At 37.2% G+C, this 22,653-nt stretch overlaps 1 protein-coding gene across 18 annotated transcripts in view; it reads right to left on the reverse strand.

Annotated features, from left to right (window-relative positions):
* NAALADL2 (N-acetylated alpha-linked acidic dipeptidase like 2) overlaps positions 1–22,653 on the reverse strand; it is a 338,435-nt gene that overhangs the window by 140,428 nt on the left and 175,354 nt on the right. For all 18 annotated transcript variants that reach the window (XR_014933329.1, XR_014933328.1, XR_014933327.1 and 15 more), the window contains one exon: positions 1,003–1,273. Coding sequence is in view for 15 of the 18 variants with exons in the window: in XM_085513285.1 (XP_085369411.1) it covers positions 1,003–1,273 (271 nt within the window). In the remaining 3 variants the exon portion in view is untranslated. The remainder of the gene's footprint in view (positions 1–1,002; positions 1,274–22,653) is intronic.

Here is a 22,653-nt window from a genome sequence, read left to right on the forward strand (position 1 = left end):
CATTATGTATTGAGTTTCTAAGTGATAAATGTGATAAGCCAAGACTGTTCATTAGTATTTTTTACTTAGCTACAGAAAAGCTAAAGCGTACATGACGCAAGACTTATCTTGGCTTACTTCATTTCACTTAGCAACATCAAAAACTTCAATAGGAAGTTACAGTTCTTTAGGAGTTTTATTGATACAACCATAAGACACAATGAGCGTGAAACCAAACCTGGAAAATAGGCATATAAAGTACATTAAAATAAATAAGTAAATTAAGAGATGGACAGAAGTCTTCTCCCAAAGGAGACCAAACCCTTCGGACTAAAAGGCTTTGATGCTTTCCAGAAAGAGAATTTCAAGCAGGAAGAGAAACTGAAGGATCTGAATTCCTGTCAGCCCTCAGACTTCTCAATGTCCAAATTTCAAAATGACATTAATAGTAAGATGGACTACTTGGTGTGACACAACTGTCAGCACTTTGACTCAGATTTCCACAATACATTACATGTAATGAATAAACATGATGCACAAGCAGTGTCAAAAACCAAATACTCAATAGTTGCATTTTACCACTCAAATTTCAGTAACTGGTATGCTACAAATATTTTATAAAACAAAGATATTCTGGAAGAGGTATCTTCCAACTCAACACTGCCTGTTCTTACACATGCACTATTAACACCCTCCTTCCATGAGAAAGAATTTATAAACAATAAAAGTAACAAAAATAAAGTTTGCTGCATCACTGGAGGTTAATGCACAATATTTAAATAAGAGGAAGACAACAGTACAATAGGTATGCAGTTAGCAGTGAAATTTACACTGATACTTTTATGTTTCAGAGATATATATTGAGATTTATACTTAGTAAGAGGAAAGTAAACAAATGGTGACCACTTTGTAGATCTTATTTTACTCAGCAAGTAACTAATCCCAACTGGCAGGATCTTTTTGGCTGATAAAACTTCCTAACAAAAGCTACAGTAAGAGAAAAAATATAAACTGTGATCTTACCTCAAGAGTTCCTTTGGCAGAGTAAGCTGCATAAGAGTACAGGAGGTCTTGGCTATGAAGTGTTTTGGTCACTTTGCTGCACTGCTGCCCATCAGGATAAAAACATTCACCACTGTTTTTCAGAGTAATTGTGTTTGAAGAAGAGCCTGGTAGGTCGAGCAAAACAGAATAATTTACCAGCTGGACATCTTCGAGGCCATAAGAAGTCCATTGAAGCAGAATTTTCATTGCAGCATCTACATCATCTTCTCTAGGGGATTGTAACAAATCTCTGAAGAAAAACAAACAAGCAATTTAAGATCCCTTCCCACCAAGACCTTCAACTTAACATGCAGCCATCTACAGTTTTACCTGAATGAAACGTGGGTTTGTGAAAGATCACTAAACATGCATTTAAAAAATGTCATACTTCATTGTCTTTGCAAATAATTTTACCACTTACAAGACAAAAGCAAACAATTTTGAACAGAAAAAGAAATACAGAAAAGCTATATAAGAAACACTGCCTTGAATTCTAAAGAATCACTATAAATTATGACAGCAATTGTTTCAAAATTAATTTCTGTACAGCTGACAAAGTTTCTGATAAAGTATCAATTTAACCAAACACTGAATAGAAATGAACACAATCTGAAGCAATATTTCCAGGACTTTAGGGAGGGAGTGGCACTGAAAATTAGTTATATGTTTGGCTTAAATTCATCCAGTAAATAAAATTTGCTAAGCAGAACAGAATTGTTTCCCCAAACACTTTCTTAGTTGTAGAAAGGTGTTCCTCATCCTTCCTACCTATGCTGAACAATTTCTTCAGCCAACAGCTTGGCAAGCATATGACTCAAGCTTGAAAATCATTTTGGCAGTATTGGCCAGATGGACCAACAGGGGATTCAGGTGAGTTTGTTTGGGTTTATAGCACTGGGTTTGCTATTAGTATTCAACACCTGCCACCAGGTGGGCCACAGAATAAAAATGGTGACTGCACAGAAGGGCCACCTTCCTCCCAGAAAATGCCAGAAGATCACATGAGTAGAGAACACATTTTAAGGATGACTTTACAGGATATCGTTTTGTAGATACATAGTTATGTGAGAAAAGTAGGCCACAAGTAAAAAGCAGCATTACTCAAATAAAAAAAGCACTCTCTAAATGCAGTACAAAGAAATGCAGGCAATATTTTTAGTTTGAGGATTTTCTCATTTATGCAGTAGGTCTGAAGATGTCAAGACTGAGACACAAGACTAGAGATAACAGAGGTATTAACTTTCAAGCACAGAAATACCAACATTGCCTGAAACTCTTGCTCACAAATTTCACAAAAAGACCAGTTTTCAAGATAGTTAGATGCTTCTTAGTCTTTAGTAGATCCTTGAAAATAACACAGTGATCTTAAAGACATCAAAAGCAAAGGCTGAATAACCTTAAAAGCCATTCATGCAGGCAATGGATACTTGAGAATTGCACCAAGCACACATCTGCATTTTAGGGCACCTCTGGACAAGCCAGGAGCAGCACAGAAGGAAGGCAATCAAGGCTCAGAGAATGCTACCATGCAATGCATAGGATTTACTGCCATTCCAAGGACTTCCTTCCCTACTCAACAAAACTCATAGCTCAACAGGTCTTTACAAAAGAACATTAAAGTAAAATTGAAGTTGAATAAGCATGCCAATATAAAATGGATTTTTTTCTTATTTAAAATGCTCTATTGAAAGATTTATATTGTAACACAGCCTGCATCACAGTAACAAGGTTAGCAGAATCCAAAGTGCAAAATCTTTACAAGAAAGCTGAACTTATGTTAAAACTGCAGAGGTCCTATCAGCAGGAATAACTGTCAAAGGTTATTCTTGCAGTGTTAATCTTTTTCAATTATCTAAAATAATTCTTCAAGCAACCCACACAAAATGGACAAAATAATTTATAGTATATATTGTAAAGCTCTAATTTCATCTCCTGTGCCTTCTATTGTCATGTCATAAACTTGGGCACTGCAGAGATGCAGAAAGTTGTTTGATTAACTCAGCCGCTAACAGAACATCCACATTTCCTGTGATGTGGGGAATAGAAACATTAATAGAATAAATGCCTGCATGAAGCTTATCCCAGGCCAATAAGGTTATGACACAGTGCAAGAAGAAGGATTCAGTTTCAATAAAAGTAATTAAACATTAAAAAAAGACAAAGATACAGTAATCTAATTGCTCCTTTAATAATAGAAGTTACTTTCCACTTCATAATTGAATAAGCATGTCTTTGAAACTTTTGTGACAACACATCTGATTAGGTTAAAGAAATGAATATACTGACGACTTACTCCATAATTTCTTTATAGCACATTAAAATCAAATTGCAAATTATGAGCAAACCTTACATTAAAATAAATCAGCACATATTAGGCTGCTTTCATAACAACATTTCAAACACAACGCCAAGGGCTTTTGTTTTTCAGATTTCTTACAATGACTGACCCGCACTTATCCTTGCTATAATTATTTTCAATGCACAGACTTAAACTGAATGGTATTTTAAGCAATTACTTTTATTGGACACTAGTTGGCTAACAAGTGTAACATGCAAAAACAGTATTTCCTAAAGCAGATCAAATTTAGAAGTGTCACATTTGCCTGACAGCCCCATCCCAGCTGTTAAAGAACAACTACATTCCTCCACACATACTACTACAGTCACTCTACAACATGGCTCATAATGTACTTCTTAAAACTGCCAGAGCATTAAGATTAATAGCAGTAAGGCTTACACTGTGGAAATAAACTGTGGATGATCATGCTTCTCACTTCTGCACTCAGCAGCATATTCAGTAGGAATCAATAGCAACACGATTGCCAATTTCCATTTACATTATGACCTCTAATAACCTCAGACAAATTTTTGTATTCCCTTACGTTAAAGCAAAACTATTCAGCTACTTGTCCAGCTTCAGTCAATGCAAATAACCACAAACGTAATGGCCATATCTTGAGTTGCTGTAAATCTGCATTATTTATTGAAGTGGCACCACCAACGATGTCGGATTTGGTCTCAAGTTAGAATCAATATTAATAAGTATAACAATAACAGTCAAAATATTACTGAGCCTTAATGTGATACTCTCAAAGGGATTTACACAAGTTAATTTTGTTTGCTTTCTAATATAGATCAGACGTGGCTCAGATACTGAACTAACACAGATCAAAACAGGCCACATGCCTTTTTTCATGCATAAACTGCTCCATTTCAAATAGTTTCCATTTCTGAACTGAAAAAATGAACATAACTGTACTTAAAATTCCATTATAATACGCCATTTTACCTACAACTTGGATATGGTGAAAAGACCAAGGTAATGTTTCTGAAGACACACTTATAGACTTCACTTTGTAAGATTAATATTTAAGAGGTGAATATAAGAGATAAAGGAACATGTGCACACTAAATAAAGAAATTTCATTTTAAAACTGGTAACCACAGGAAACATGGAGTTGAAGCAGCTTAGTGGAAAGTCATTTGTTATCCACAACAGAATTTTTTTGAACGCAACTTCCTAAGGGAAAGAAGGTAATGCAGAAAGACCAGCTGCTTGCAGCTACTACTGATAGTGGGATACTGATGAACACCCTTCAAAAGGTACGGAGAACTTACAAAAGTTACTCTAAGAATCAAAAGATGAAATATCATGCAGAACTCATTTCAGTCCATTGTGAGCTGAGACAATGCTACTTTGGAAGTGCTGGGCAAGTTAGCACTCAGAACTTGCATCCAATAACTGCTCAGCATATGTACAAGCTTTTTTCACAGTAGCAGGTAGAGTATCTATTTGTATCCATCACATTTACATTTCCATGGAGCGCTGTAAATGCTTCCAGGAAATACCACCTGCCCAAATCACATCTGCCTGCATTTTAATTAAACATTCCTGTTAATTAGGGTGCTCAACTGGCTGGTCTCCTGCCTGCCCGCTCAGACTTCCTACAGTCTGAACTGACTGCCCCAAATCTGCAGATTCCAAAAGAAACAATGGAAGTGCAACAGAAGAAAAGTATTTATCAGTAGGTTAAAACGTTTCAGAGAAACATTCTGATGAACCTTGCAGCACAAACGCAATGCAAAGCTGTGGTTAAGCACAAACCAACCTCAACACGACCAGATGCTCTTCCTTCCACACACCCATTCATGGCTCAGCAAGCCAAGCCCCACAGAAAGCAGTGCTCTGGAAGACAGCAATGGGTCCTTGTGTTGAGCAAGGCTTGCTGCCAGTCCCACCTCGTGCCCCCATTCTGCCTGGCAGGTATTTATGTGTGGCTCATCTGGGTGCAGCAATGGATGCTTTCTGTCTGAGTCAGAAGAAATCTGACATCATATTCATTCACAGGTAACTCTATATTGCTTTTGCTATCAAAACATTTACAGATCTCCATCGATGTGTCTACAAATGCTATGTAGTTACTACAACAAAGACATCAAGCTATTAATATAAAGCAATGTGATTAAGAACAGCCTTCATCTTCTGCAGAGACTGAATAAATGTAATTCATAAAACCATAAAAAATACAGAATGTCAGACGATAGAACACCATCTCTAGATTTAGTTATGCAGTTCCACAGCAGAAAAAATGGTTTTGATTAATTATTTTGAAGTCACATGCACCTTGGAGAACTTAAGTCTTCTACTCAGCAAATGAAGTGCACAAAAGCAGGTGTAAAAGTACTTTTAAATAAACTTTTTTGTACTGTGTCTAGGTCCACCTGGCTATTAGACTTCTCCAGGGGAATTGAAGGATACGCACCCTCTACTACCATGTTACATGCACAACAGCTGTAGGCCAAACCTCTCATTTTCCCATGGACTTCTTTGTCACAGGATTGAAGAACAGATTCAGATCTTGTCCCATGCTGACTTCCAAGCGTGGCTATTTTGTACATTGTTTTGTTCACTGCAGCATACTGGTACTCCCCGCTGCATCAGACATTCAAATCCCTTTTATATGTCTTAAATAAAAAGCAACCAGCATAGTTCAAATCTCACTTTCCAACATCAGGATGCAAGCCAAACTCATGTTCCAGGCAGACAGGAAAAAATGACTGATTCTCTCACTCCATGTTTCTAAAGTTCACTGGAAAACAAACATTCATTGTTACTGTGCACTACATATTGCAAAGTCATAAACTGGTCACAGGTGAGCTTTCCAAAGCTTTCTAAGAGATGTGGATGTCAGTTAAACTGACAAGTAGCCAGCATCCAAATCTGTCAAATGCTTCAGAAGATAAGAATGCCAATCCTAGTTCCAACAAAGATCTATCAAATGATTGCTCAGAAAAGAATAAAAACATGGCAAGCACATAGAAAAATATCTTCTAGTCTGTTTCAAACTTAGAAGACTCCTGAAAAGTCTGAATACTTGTGTAGGGAAATGCAATGGCAGATAACCAGTTCTAAAAGTCTCAAAAAAGGGGTAAGGTCATAATACAGTTAAAGAAAGAATTATCTTCTCATCCACTGTGGAGAATGACAGTTCCAGACTCTGATGGTTTATTATTCAAAATCCTAGAGACCATTTATGCCAGATGCCAAAGGAAGAGAGGGAAGATACCTTTTAAATTGTATACTTCAGTGTATAAAAAGTCACTGCCATGACTGATTGTCCCTTATATTTACAGAATGGCTCAGGCAAAAGGTTCTCTATTTAGGCAAACAAGTAAATTTTGTCTCTTTCTACTACTTAACTCTCAGTCTTCAGAAGCTTAACACAAAGAGGACTGATCCACTATGGTTCTTGTTTTTAATATGGCACACTATTTTCAACAGATGAATTGATTATAAGGAAAATTAAATATATACACAGAGAATGGAAATGAGTAGACAAAAAAACCCAACTTTTTCATTTAACAACCTCATTTGCAAGAATGTATCTGAAAATAAGGTCATTTTATTTAAAATCAGTAAGATCAACACCATTGCCTTTGTCCTACTAACTTCCCTTTTGCTTATTTTCTGAGTCACATGTTTTCTGTTACAGTACATGAGTTGGGGAGGGTGGGGGGAAACATCACAATTTAAATCTCTGTCCAATTATATCAGAAGTATTTCAGATCAATTTACACTCTATCCTAAGATACAGCTTTACTTCAACAACCTGAAATTTTTACTTTGGATCCACAAGAATATCTTAGCCTCTGTTTTATATACAACAAAGGGAAGATACAATTACTTGAAATTTATAGGTCTAATTATTTTACAAACGGTTTTACCACTATTTTCTCCTAAAGCAACAAAAGGTTGTTCCAAATAACTCAAGTGGTGTGATCCAAACAATGGTGACTGGCATTTTCCAGCAGGCTGCAATGTGAGGGCAGAGCGTACTGCAGCTCTAGGGGGACAAAGAGAAGTCCCCCAGCTTGATAGTGTTGTACATAACTCTGCTTTCCCAGGCTGAGAGCTGACCAGCAAAACTTCACTATGATACAATCTTCTTTTCTTTGCAGACCACAGGGAATATACCAGTGTTTCAATAAAATGAGAGCATCTGTATAATCAAATCCAGGTGATACCTTTTACTGTCTGAGAAACGTTTACTTACAGTAAGAGACAAATTCTATACGGTTGTGAAAAGCAATGGATGCTTCACTAATGCTTTCTTTCTTTCTTTTTTTTTTTTTTTTAAAGAAAATCTATTGATCAAAAACATTCAAACGTTGCTTTTTATATAGAGAATCTGCTGATAAAAAAAAATAATAATAAAAAAAAAACCCAATAGTGCTCAACTGGAAATACGTCTTTTCTTTCATTTCCCAGTCATTAGGTTACATGGTGAATAGAAAAGTGATTGGATTGAAAGCCAGGTGTTATTCTGACAGCACTGGACATCCTTATTTAAACTGTATCATTTAACTTCTGAATAAAATCCCATTTCCCAGAGGACACTATAAGGAATTAAGAAAGCATCCTAACCCAAAATCCTAGAAATTAAAAACTCAGAAAAGCTACCCATTATTTGAAGATTTAGAATGATTTGGAAATAGATAAACCCCCAAATGTTTAATTTTTAAAATGAAAAAGAAAGTGAAAGCTCCATTTTATCTCATTAACCTCAAAAATTAACCCAATAGACAGCAAGTCAGGTTCAGCACTCTACTGCCACTGCAGGAACATGATTTCCTGCCCCATTCCAGGTACAGAGTTCCCTGCCCATCCTAAATAATCCCATCATCTCCTGCTGCATTTAAGCACACTATTTTCTCACTTCCAGCACAGATGCTGAGATCCATCTTTTTCCTTTTTTGCAATTTATTTTTTTTTAAACAGACTTGAAGATTGCTCCTATATCTTCTCCTCATCTGATCTTTCTTTTTTCTTAGGCCAACCTTCAAATCTTTTTATCCCTTCCTCAGTTTTCTTACCCCAACAATCTGACAGCACTACCCAATTTCTTCTGGCCTGCTTCCATCAAGCCTTTACTCCTCCTGAAACTCAGCTCCACAAAACAGACCTTGCAGATATGTCACTTGCATTTAAAATTCATAATTAGCACCCAATTACTATTTACCTTCATAAAAGTCTTTTTTTCTTTTGTCCTTTATTATGACTTCCCCTCTGTAGCTTTCCAGTGAGTTCACACAGCCCTTCAGATTTATTGACCTCAAACTTCAGAATGACAAACTTGCTTCTTATATATCCCTTAGGTTGAGAAGGAATGGTCCTGAGTACATCTCACATCACAAACACTCATCTAAAACAGAACCTTACTCTCCCCTGCTCCAGCTTCTACTTCTACACTTGAGCATGCAACATTCCTTCTTTCCCCTTCACAAACTCAGAAGTATGACTCTCAAATTCCCTCAAATAGTCTCTTTACTAATATTTTCTTGCCTGTTCTAGATTTCTCTCAGAATCATTGTGCTTCTTTACCTGAAAGTGAAATAAAAAGAAGTGCAGCATCTCACAAACAGTGGCCTGTTTTCATCAAGTAATGTTTATATGATATAATTCATTTTCAGCATCTTTTTCTGATCCAAGCAAAATTTCAAAGTCAATTTCAAAGGAAAAATGAGTAAAGAAAAGACAAAAACAACGGCAATATGGAGATGCTCAGGAATCAGAATCACAGCTGACAAATGCCCCCTAGTACTGAACACACTTTAATGTGCAATCACCTGAATTGCTTACTGCAGGTACAAATTGGCTATTGTAGGATGGCAGTGTTTAAACCTGAAGGCCAGAGGGGGGTGGTTGTTGCTAGGAAGTAAGGAGGAAAGTGCTCTATTCCAAAGCTGCAGTATCAATTAAATGTTAGGGGCTGGGGGGGAGGGGGGGGGGAGGGTTGATGGAGGTGGGAGGGAAAGCAAAGTGATTACATATGAAAGGTAAATTTCACTATAGTTTCTCACTTCTCTCCATATAAAGATATTACGATTCTGAGTCTTAGCTTGCTCTTAATGCGGTGTTAAATAAGGTGCACATGGACGCGAGGACACTAAAAGCACTCAGAAATTCAGCAGTAGTGCACGATGAAGGTTTTTACTTAGTACGTGCATTTTGAACATGGTTATATAGATACACTGCAGAAAATAAAAACATTGCCATGGTCATCTGGTATTGCTTCTTATATCTACTATAAAAATGGTCATTTATTAAACTATCTACTAGGTGAAGGAATTCTGGGAGGCAGAGGCTGTATTTGTTATTAACACTGCTAATGCTCATATTCTCAGAAGAAATCTACCTGAATGGATTATGCAAACACATTTCACCTCAAATTTCTTAAGAACCTGTGACATTAACGGACACATAAAAGGATAAATATCAAAATGGAGAAAAATAACAAGAGGTCTATAGATACATTTAATCAAGCTGAACTAGACAGCTTCAGATTTATTGTCTTTAACTAAGGGGAGAAGGTAAGAGCACAGCTTTGGTGATGTAGCTACAGTTAAAAACTTACACCAGACAAAAGAAGTTAAACTTGACAATTAGCTGTAACTGTGTCTGAAAGAGTAGCCTCTAAACCACAGGTATCCATAAAGACTTTCTTTTGGGGAATGGAAACTGGGTTGAATTTCATGGGCATTTATTCCTCAGAGCACCATACTGCACTATTAGGTTACAGATATTGAACATATTTTAACTAACTGATTTAAGTTATAAACATGCAAATATTGCACTTGTAGAATCATAGAATGGCTTGGGTTGGAAGGAACCTCAGATATCATCTAATTCCAACCTCTCTGCCACAGTCAGGGTAGACACAAAGCAGCAACAAGTGTTCCCAGTGTAAAGTGGCAGCTCTCTTCCCTCAAAGAACCTACTATAAAACTAAAATAGATACACGCACATTTACATCCAACTGCATTCATTTCTTCCAGCCTACAGGCCAGCAACAAAGACAGCAAGGACAGCATTCATTAATTTCTAAATTTGGGATAGACGTTTAATCAAGTTACTTTTATTAAAAAAACTTATCTTAAAGGACAGACAACAATTATTCTGAGACCTGAGAAATCTGAGCTATGTCCGATAGTAAAAAGGAGCAGGAACACTAAATTACTGTGAGTCCTACCATAGAAGAAAAATAATCCTGAAACACATGCAAGATTAAAATCCACAAACTTTCCTTCAATATATCTCATCATCAATTAAAATAAATAGCACATCTGGCCAAGCTTAGAATTCACTTTATCTGATGCCATTGTAACAGACCTCAGGGGGAGCTGCTAAACATTCTCAGTGAAACTGATAGTTTTGTCAACAAAATACAATATTAGCTGCGATTCTTATCTTAGCATGGAGTTACCAAGGTTCCTAGCAAGGAATCAGGAATACAAAATGACTTCAATCTCTATTGTGAATTGTATTTGGGAGCAACTTCTCTATACACATCTCCAAGTACATGATTTACCTTTCTGAAGACTGGAACAATGTATAAACACTGAGTCTTGCTATACATATCATAAGAACAAACAGATCACAGATGTCCAAGCATCTGTCAGTCACTGTGAATCAAGATAAAGTCCTTCCAATGTTTTTCAACAACTGAAACCACCACTGCTACAAACAGAAGGGAAACTCCGCTCCATTCTTTGTTTTATCACCTTTCTCAGGGAATTCTACATTATCAAAACTATCACATCCTGGCTATACCCTTTCTCCTTTATGACTTCTTTATTTTTTTATTTTGCTTTGGCTTTGGGTTGTTTTCTCATATTTTTGGGCTGTTGGCTCACTGAAACCACATACTCAGCTCTTTTCACTGGCTCCTCACCAGCCTTCTCTTCCTATTGCAAACTGTACTTCGGTAACCCCAGGCTTGGATGTCTTCACCTCTGCTCTCCTCCTTTTGCATAAATCGCTTCTGAAGCATCCCTTGCTACCTTCAGCCACTGCTCCAACATAACATGTTACTTTACATACTAAGAAGGCAGAACCAGCTAACAAATTATGGGATGTGCTTGAGTATTGGGACTGAAGAAATGCCAAGTGTATCAAATAGATCTGGAGTGAAGACAGAAAGGAAGAATTCAAACTGATAAGGGAGCTGACCTCACATCTACACCCAGCCCTTTGACCTGCAGATTATGAGAGAAAGCAATTAAAGGAAATACTCCAGAAATGTGGGCTTATGAAAATAATTTATACACAATGCTCAGCCAGTGAGTCAGGAGGGCAACAGCCTATGAAAGCATTTTCTCTCCCTGTACACAAGCTGTAAAGTTTTACATAAAAGTGGTACCACCCAAGATTATTTGTTATCCTGTGTCCACAAGTTTGTTCTCTGGTCTGAAAAAGACATAAATCTTTATAAAGATGAGTGAAATCCTTTAGTATTAATATTAATCCTTTACTATGTTCTAAATTTTATTTTAAAATATTACTCACACTAACACCATACCTCTCTTTTGGAGGAACAAAACAGTAGTTTACCAAAGTTTGGTCTGGGTTGGATTTTTGTTTGTTTTTGAACAAAAATCACTATGCATTCTCTTATCTTCTCTTCACCTTGGCCACTACATTAGGAGACGCAGTTTAATGACGCACTTATATGAAGACAATAATAACAACTTTATGGCTTAATATGCTACATTGCTAGGATATACTCCTTAATTCATCAACAAAATTACCCTCAGCAGCTGTATATTTAGTATACCTATCAGCAACTGGGAAAACTGAATTGATCAATTTATCCATAGCCAAGACACATATATATATATTTATATAAAATAGATTGTTAATGTTAGAATCCCAGGTCCATATTTAAACATTATATATATATATATATATATATATATATATATATATATATTCTGGAATAAAAACAATGAGCATTGGAAATTGGAGCATTATTAAAGACTCAAGAAGCTGGTTCAGAAGCCTATTTCCTGTCAGTTACAAAACCTCTCTGAAGAAAGGCAAATCAGCAACATCACGCACTTCTGAGAACAGATCTCACCAGGAATATCACCTGAATGTTTTTTCCTCTTCCAATTACTCAGGTTTTAGCCCCAGTCTCAAAAGACTACCAAATGTTCTGCCTTCAAATAGGCTGCTACCTTAGCACTACTGAAATTTACCCTATAAATTCACATGGCTCTCCAGTGCAGCTGTTTCAGCTAAAGAGATTATTAGTATTATCCCAAGCCCTCCCTTAGCCCTTTGCTCTCCATCTGAAAATTACTGTTTATGCTGTTCTTTTGATGCTGACCTCAATCAAAATGAGCTGGGTTTATTTACACATTTTAAATATTATATATTTGGTAGCCCAGCTCATCAGCAAACTACCAAAATATTTCTCTGTTGGAAGTCCTCTCCCTGAGACTAATAATAAGCTCTTGACAAACCACAATCCAACATGAGTCAAATCGTAGGATTTCTCTTGCATCCATGGTAGGCAATAGCTGCTTTATTTCCTGAAATGACATTGCCACATCAAAAGTTTTTAGCTGAATGGGCTCTGTGCCTCTGTAATGGTTTGCTATAAATAGAATAAAATAAAGTGTATGATTCCAACAGCCAGGTTAAAATTCCTTATGTGGCCAGAAGGTGACAGGAAATGAGATGAAGCGGTTGTTATTTAATGAAATACACGATCTCCTGCAATATAACAGCTTTCAAGAAACTATATATGCTTTTACAATACAAAGATACTGTGGAATGAATGGAAGAAAAACAAAGGCACACTGTTTCTATTAGTTAGTATTTCCAGAACAATGATGTATCCTAGAATCACAGAATATAAGAAAGAGTGCTAAATATACACATTTCTACATGCTGTCAGATTAAGGATAAAACCCCAAACAGAAATTGTAGGCAAAAAAAATAAATACCTTTTTTTCCCCTCCACAAAACAGGAAATGTCTTATACAGATCATAAGCATGTAATTATGAAACCATTTAAACTACTAAAATTTCTTCTAAAGTCAAAAATAAAATTATGTAACTGTATATATGTGCTAAGTAAGACATGTATGCATGTGAGTGCACGTGTACACACACAATGAGATGTACTGGTAGTACATGGACAACTAGTTAATCTGCATCTCTTGCTTTCCTGTTTAAGGCTGACTGCAGAAAGACCACAAGAGTTCACAGCAACTCCTGATGACAGCAAGCAAACAAGATGTTTGGAACACAACCTGCTTTCCCTACCCTAGGACACATCTAACCACAGCTCAGCTTGTCTCCAGCTAGATGAAGCATGAAGCCCAGGAGACACAGCTACAAGGGGCTGCTCAGTTCATCAGGCAGCCTCCTGCACTCAGCGCCATTCACCTGGGAGAAAACCTGGGAAAAATCCTCACAACAGCTTCCAGCTGCTGTTGGCTCCTGCATTAAACACAGAAAAACACACATAAGGTTGTCCTGCTGGGTAAACGTATTCACCTGTTTCTCCAGGCTTCTTTGTAAAATGCCACTGAGTCTGCAGGGTCACAGCTGCAGACTGTGACTTATGAAGACATTTGAAGATTCAGAGAGAAAAGAATAGACATTTTGTTACTAACTAAAAAGTTGAAGTGAATAAAAGCAACACGTGTTTTTATTATTTGCAAAGATTTTTCCTTGAATATTTTGGTCTAAACACACTGAAAACCTGAATTTTTCAAGACCCTGTGAAACTGCTGGGTATTAGTGACATATTTAAGTTTTTGGCTCCTTTTCTTACAGCCACAGGAGATTCTCAGAGCCACAAAGGATCTACCATCCAAAAAATGCCAAACATTAAATGTGAGCTCCTAAGATTAAAACAAACAAACAAACAAACAGGATCACCTGACTTAAACTGAGTTGTGATGGTGTACTTGGGTTAAGCTGCATTCTCATATGAAGTCCAGAAAGTCACAGTACCACACAAGGATAAAGTTTAAATTAACCAAACCTTTCCATGTACTATTTTCATATTCAACTGCTCCAGAACATGACAAAAACACTCATGTTACAAAATCCTACCAAACATCAATATTTATGGAAAGCATTATTTTTGGTATGTTTCAGTGATGAAAACCATCGGAATTCTCTCTTGCACTTCTCTATGAAGTGCTCAGTTCAAGGAGACCTGCTTATATAAGACAGTACACACGTTCTTGTATAGAATTATTATAATCAACCAAACCAGTATTTTCCCCTCTCTCTTGGTTCAATGATGTATAAAATCTTTTTTATAGTAGACCTCTCAGAAGATTGCTACAAAAGCTCTTATACATCTTCTCTTTATAGTGGACAACATAGAAATGATGAACCTGAAATCACTTACATAAAAAGCTTTATAAAATCTGAAACAGACGGCTAGATGAACATAATCTGATTATCCATCTCCAAGAAAGTACTCCCAATTATAATAGCATGGATTATCAAATAATTCCTGCTAAGCATAGCATTAGAAACATTATTAAAATTAATGGTTGCAGTTTTCAGCTGATGAATGCATAATAGATGTGACATCATACAAATGATCATAAGGAAGCAATGTGCAATTAGGTATTTTTGAGAGCAGGAGGCTGTCAACAACATAGGCACAAGCAGGAAGAAGTGACAACTGAAAAATGCAGTGTTTTGGTTCCTGTCTTGACTGTGTCAAATAGACATGCTATTATTCCTCGCAACATCCGGAATATATTCTGCACATCTATAATAAAGGTCTATTCAGTGCTTCGAGCATATAAAACACAGCTTGCATTCCCATAGAAAGAGCTACCACAACAAATATAACGTTTTGGGGCATACAAATACATTTCACATTTATCTCAAACCACAGCTCCTGGAACACCCCGATAGCATCAGATTTTCAGCTTTTATTAAAAAATACTTTAACTCATAGTATTTTGAAGGAGAACGTGACAGATTGGCCCCAAAACACTCAGCAGACAGACGGCAAATTAACAAATCATCCCTATTTTAATATAACTTCATATATTGCTTAAGTAATTAACAACAGATCGAAGATGAATCATTTTGTCACGTGGTCGTGTTGGCAATTTTGCTTTATGAGATATGGAAAAAAGAATAAGACAACTGGAAGGACAATGGTCTCAGAGCTTCATAGCACTTCTTTGACGTGACTACCAGCAAACTGTGGTGGCATGACCCAGCCTTTTCAGCACTGTGAATGAAGAGTATGGTTGAGGCCACCACATCAAGGCCCAGACTGAAATGTGATTCCCTACCAGCCAGTTCTGCTGCCTTTGGGTCGCATAATCATAGAATCATAATGTTTGCAAAAGACATCTGAGGTTGAGTCCAACCACCAACCCATCACCACTCCGTCTTTCCCTTTCTTGAACAAGTGCAGTTTGGAGGCTCCAGTGAGCACAGGTGCACAAGAAGATGTTCAATGCATTCTGAGCTTTGGACACTGCCAACAACCACACTTCTCTAGACCAAACATGAGATTATATCTAAAAGCAGTCAAAGCAGAGCAGGTAATAGGAAGACCCTTAACCACAGGATCTACGTTTCTGTAAAGAGATGGTGAAAACCAAATGGATCCAGAATACTGTAAAGACTGAGCCAAGAACTACTTTGATTTAAACTGATGAGAGGAAAAGGACATAACCAGATATGTTTAAGCCCTACTTGCTGGCTGTAATAGAAAGAAAGCTTTTCTAAGCAATGAGAAGCCTATTCTGAAAAAACCTCAGGCTAACAATTTAATTTCTGACTGCGGAGATATTACCTTTTTAAATCAACAATCAGGGAAAGGCTTTTACTACTTCTTGTGTTTCCAACCCTTTCCTTTTCTATGGTAATCCTGCCACCAGATGGAGTTCACATCTTGCAATGCTCACAGGAGAAAGAACAACGAAAACCACAAAACCATTTATGGATTTCAACACATTCCATACAAATACAGCTTAACGTCACTGTCTGCACTTATACTGAAGGAAGTACTTGGCAAACCAGCAAAAACAAAAAGTGAGCAACACTCAGCAAACACTGCTACTGCTGAGAAGGATGGAGTTTTAAGAAGAATTAAGTCATTCATTTGAAACTATGATGATAATGTAACAGCAAATTACGTAGTTAGCAGATTTGTTCCTTAGATTATAAAACATCCAGCTGATGCAAACTTTATTCCTTTAGAAATAATTTTCTTCTTGACAAAGAGGGACAGGTTAACCCAAGAAGTAAAGCACCATAAATGTGAATAAACCTACAGTCATAAGAAATAAAACCATTTGCTAGTGAGACAGTGCAAATTTAAGGTACAGTCCAGCAATTTTGATTGAAGCAGAAATCACAGCAACTTCAGAAGGAACTCCAAAAACCAGCAGAATATAGGAGAGAGAAACTATCCAGTCCATAGTCACCCAGCCCTGTAGCACTGGAAGCAGATGTTTTATCTCTTGCTACTTCTGACAGATTAACTAATTCCAGAGTTGTCCATAATTAACTTTGGCATGAAGGTAACTACACTTGTACAATCAGGAAGACAAATGAAATGTCAGAGAGAGGTACTCTGAAGTAATTTGTTTCTTGCCTTATCTATAAGGAACAGGTGTTATTTTTTTTTAAGAAGTGTGACATGACAGCACAAAACAGCGTCTCTCCACTAGTTGCTTAATAAATGTAAATATCACAGAAATACTTTAAATACCAAGTAAAGAATAGGAGAAAAACAGAAATTGGTTAGTAAAACAAGAAAACACTCCCTCTGCAACCCAAATAGCACCCTTCAGGAGGTTTGGGGTCTGCAAGGAAGCTTCTGGTACTGAGCAGGAGATGGAGAACCACTTGGGTTCTGCAAGGTTCCGTCAGCTGTATCATCAGTTCAAAAAGATACCTGGAACTCTGGTGTCACTTGTCTCGCTGTCCAATATATCCTTGCCTCAGATTGTGAACTACCAAATTAGCTCCAGGGCTGATGCTGCTATTTGCAGAAGGTAAAAATCAAATGAGTACAGCTTGCCAGTGATGATTATGTTTCTCTGTAATCACCATGATGTGCTAGCACCTGCTAACCATGACCAGCAGCTTCACATAGACAACTTCTCTGTCGCCTCTAGAAAGGTGCTCCCCCTCCAGTAAAGCAGCAGAGATATTTGGTACAGGCAGCATGATGAACAACAGGGACAAAAAAAATACCCAAACTTTGAAGGAAAAAAACAACACACTATGGTTGCACCTCCCATGGGATGGAGACAGAAGGACAACAAAAGCTATCAACAGGGAAAAAGGTATTCAGACTTAGGCTGGGTTCTCAGAATGTCATTACAGGATTACCAGATATATAGTTTGCCATGTTATGTGGGATGTTATTTAGTAACACTATAAGTACAAATCTGTCATCCCTGTGCCTTTCTTGTTTACCTCACCTTGCCCCTATCATCCTAAATCCTACTATTCTCTGTCTTTTCTCAACTTAAGATTACTTTTCACTGTCTTATCAGTCTCCTCCAGACTGATAGTTTCAAAAGCAAATATATTCTTGATGCAGGTGTCTGACAGGTTCTGCCTCACTTTCTGTGACATCTGTGCCAAAAAGCACACTGGAGCTAAGGATATGTGCAATTGCATCTGAACGCTCCTAAGTACCCTAACTGGAAAAAGTTTTCTAACTTTATAGAAAGATTTCCACAGTGACCTTTCCTAACAATGCCACTGGACATTAGTCATCAAGACAGTGCATCTTAGATTGAAAGTGATAGCAATTCAGTCTGTGCAGATCTAAGAGGTAGGTAAAATTCTTCAGTCAATAACAGAATTAAAAATATCAATAGAGAATTGCTAAGAAAATACATTACCCTTTTTTCATCGTATGTTTTGAAAATAACCATCAGCTCTTCTCTATGGGTGGAAAAATATGGAAGTGGTCTTCCCAGAAAATATGATTGCTTTCTCCCCATTCTGCTCCTCCCCCCCAAAATCAGGATCACATAAAAGTCCTTACATGCATGTTCCTTATTTTCATACTCAGTGAAATAAGTACCTTGATAGCTGACACCATGGCAAAATCTGGACTCTACCTTCACAACTGAGACAATCAAAGAGGATCTGAACAATAAGTGCCTGTCCTGGTTTTTAAACACTGTGAAATTTAGCATTCCTCCATCTAATTTACATCCCTACTGCAAATAAAACAAGCAGTTATTTAGTGTTACCCGAATAAAAACTGTCAGGAAAAAAGAAAAAATCATAACATTCATGATGTCTACTAAAAAAGTTAACAATCATGCCAGAGTAACCTAATAGCAATTTCAGCATTTAATGTCACCAAGATATTATAAAAGGACTGTCAAATAGCACAAAATGGGTTTCATTACCATTACGTTTACAAGACCATCAAACAAACAGATGTCAATCAAGAAATAGTGACAAAAGAAATCTACCCAAACTCTTCTTGAGCCTACAGGTGACAAGTACTTCCTTCAAAGTGGAGCAAAATACATTAAGTAGAGCCACCAATTTCAGCCAGCTACAACAGAGGATTCCATTTTCTAGCACTGCCAGTCAGATGCATCCAATAACACTGATTAAATGCTGAAAAACAAAACGAAAATTAAGCTATATACAAAACATACCACCTTGTGTGCATACTGATTAAGGTTCTGATTAAAACTGGAAGAGTGAATGCATCACTCAACCCAGGCTTTATCAATATCATGTATGCTTCATATTTCCATACTGCAATGACATCACATCACTTGACTACTGTACATGTACTTTGCTGAAAAACCTCCCCAGAGCACAGCTGATTTTTTAACTTTTTTTGTATTGCTAACGTTACTGAAGGCAGAAAAAGGAGAGGAAATATTTCTGCTTTCAGATTTATGGATCACCAAAGGCAGTTTAGCAATTACATTATGAGCTATAAGATAAAATCCCTCAGAAATCCATAAAAATCTAATGTGAGGCTAATGTATATTGCTGAAAGTAAATATGCTTAAAGAAATTAAATGAGAATTTCAATATAATACGTAAAGTTTCTGTCAAAACAAGCAGACTCTTGGATTTCATGCATTCAAGCAAATCACTGAGAAATCAGTGCTGTCCTAAACAAAGTTGCACATTGAGCAGTCTCTGTTTATCAGTAAAAAGCTTCTTGCCTTCATACACCACAATCTGCAATTCCAACTTCATTTGCAAAAGCAAAGGGAGATGGCTAAAATGGCACCATTAATAAAGCCTGAAATAGCGAAGTTCTGAAAAGAAATACTTGGGAGGTCTCTTCAGAGAACATAGTGGCATTGCAACCTACCTGGAGGAGCTCGTTTCTTCACCTGCTGGATCTGCTGCAGGCAGGAGGTGTTGGAGGAACCAACCACAAGGAGCCCTATGCAGCCACCGCAACAGCCTGACCTTCACTGGCTACCACTAGTATCTCACCTTTTTCCAAGGTTTCCTGTGTTAATGTGCTGGTTTCAGGGTGACACTAAAATAATGTCTCACTGTCTCTGCAGACACAGTTCACATCTCTTGCTTCCAACAAAACCCACGCTGTGTGACAGTGTCAAAATGGAAACCAGTCCCCAGTGAAAGTTAGGCTCAGTCTTCCACAGATTCTACCACAACATAAAACAACAAAAAGGGCCCAAGTAATAAAAAGAGATCAGATGATCAATGTGGCAAAATTCCTTCTAAAGAAATTCCAAAGCTTTTCTTGTGCTATGTGTTACCACAAGATGGTATGTGGGCCACTTCAAGTTACTGCTACCACTGTATGCAGCTGCATGCACTTAACTCCTCTCCACTCAACTTAAACCCTCTTTTACAGAGGAAGGTGACGTATGGAAGCCTACATACATATGTTAATACAGAACAGTGGCATTCAGAAGACCTCTCCTTCATGAGAAAGAATTGCCAAGAGCAGCTAGGCAATATCTAGGAAGGAACATGTATAGATGGTTAGTGAAAGCATGTGTGTGCCTCACAGAAAATAAAAATTTCTGCAGGAGTCAGGAACACTTTACCTCAAGGCATAATACAACCATTAACTGTGCAGTAATTATTGACTGTGAATTCTAACAGTATGCTCTGATGCATTTGGCATTGGCACGGAACAGGAGGCAGTAAACTAATTCAATTACATGCCTGATCTGTGAAGTTTATTGATCTTCAGAACTGGGGCTAACTTACAGAGCCCTAACTGGGAAAGCTAAGAAGATACTGAAATAGTCTAATACACATCTTTTTTTTGCTGCTGTTGTTAATTATTGCTGTTATGGGTACCTAAACTGGAGTCAACATTTCTTTGCATTGCTGGGCACAGCTAAAATATGGAATGTGTCTCAAATTTTCTCTCTCTCTTTTTTTTCTTTTTTTAAATTTCATTTATTTCTTATGTACCTTATAGAAAGATATAAATGAATACTAAGAAACACAAACATTTGAAACTGACATACATTTACCATGCATTATATTTTAAGCTTTTTGATAATTCTTCGATCTTTGTCTGAAATCTGAAAATTCTCTAGTAGAGCAACAATTGAAGAACACTTAAAAGGAGAATGCTCAAAGTCCCCTCCATAACTGATAGCAATTACAGCTGTAATAACGTGGACTTCTTCTGTTTCTCTTACACAGTATCAAGATTAGCACTCTTTGGGCAGAATTTAGCACAAATTAGTGGACACACTGAGGCTACTAAAAACAAGCTCATGTTGTCTGAGATGGAATATTTTGTATCATCGTTTTGATAGAAGTGCAAAATATTAAGTGATATAAATAAGTAGCGAAAGTATGCTTAGCATTTAGAAAATGTTTTCCTTCACTTGGCCTCATTTTGTCATAGAAGACGACTGCAATCACAGCGTCTGCTGTGACATGTTATAGCCACCATGACTGAGTGCTGACTACAGCTTTTTTCCTATCTCAAGTAACACTACTACAGTCCATTTTCATAGGTTTTAGGAGGATGTTGATTCCAATGTAATGAGCGTCAGAAAGCATCTGGCAATTATACCCCAGAGAGAGGCTAACTGATAAATTAGCAAACTCACTGCAGCTGGCAGGCTGGCAAAATCTAGTCTTTAAAAACAGTCCTCAGATAATCTCCAGTACATACAAAAAAGTTTATAAAGAAGCAACACCTACTGTATTTTGAAAAAAAAATGTGACTGAGATGGTAAATGACACCCCTGAAAAAAACCCTGTCCAGTTCTGGCTTTTTTTTTTTAAATCCCATTTCCCAGGTTGCATAGCTCCTAAGGTGAGTATGCAGCTTTACAGAGGAAAATTCAGGACCACATGTGATAAAATACATTCACATCAAGCCTCAGCTTCATAAAGTGTTTCTGATAATGTTCCAAGGTTTTAATCTGCTGGCTACAGTGAAAAAGCAAAGATCAAAATAACCCAATAAACAAGCTAACGAATGGCCTCACAAACCAACTGCTTCACATCCAAGTACCAGGTGGTCTGTCTGGAGCAATGCTAACTACAGCAGTGCCTCCAGCTAACAGAGCTGCCCGACACAGAGAGCCTGAGCAGCTCACTGGAGAGCTCACTGTTGTGCCTCAACACATCCTTCGTCTCAGAGAGAACTTCTCAAACACCAAGTCAGGTATAAAGGCCAAGCTAAGAAGAAAGGAAAAAGGAAACAAGGGAATGTGCAACTGAAATGTGCTGTCACAAGCAAGTTTTGAGTCAAACAGACCTGTAATTCACCGGAACACATTATGAACAGTATTTTAAGATCAATCATTTTTAAAAGAATAATTTACCTGCAGTTAATAAAATATGAATGTGTAATCACTTATAAGCATTTCAAGTATTTCTGAAACAGCACAATATCTTCAAATAACATAGAATAGGGATTATCTGCAGCATATTAAAGTAGAAGCTTAGCCAACATTGAATTTATCATGGTATTAAGTAAGAAATGGCCGCTGCACTTTCCAGGGAATTGGGTCGGAATTCACCTGGTTGCATAGAGTAATGCAATTGAGAGAAAAAGGTTCCATGAAAGCAGCAGATATGACTGGTCACTTTTTCTTAACAGATATATTTGGATAAGGATTACTGAGAAGCATGTGAAAGCTGACCCGGGGGCATTGCATAAGTATAGTTCAAAGCCAAAGTGCTCAACAAACAGAAAAAGAGAATAAAACTGAATAAACCTTTCCATTCAGCAGCAGTAAAACTAGAGGGAAGAAAATGACGTTCAATTGTATAAACCTGTTGCACCAACAAAGCACAGCAGGAAGTTACAAAATATGTGTCTCGTAGTAACC

The sequence above is a fragment of the Coturnix japonica genome, chromosome 12 (genome assembly GCF_054131305.1).
Source record: "Coturnix japonica strain WE chromosome 12, WE-NBRP24, whole genome shotgun sequence".
Classification (NCBI taxonomy): domain Eukaryota; kingdom Metazoa; phylum Chordata; class Aves; order Galliformes; family Phasianidae; genus Coturnix; species Coturnix japonica.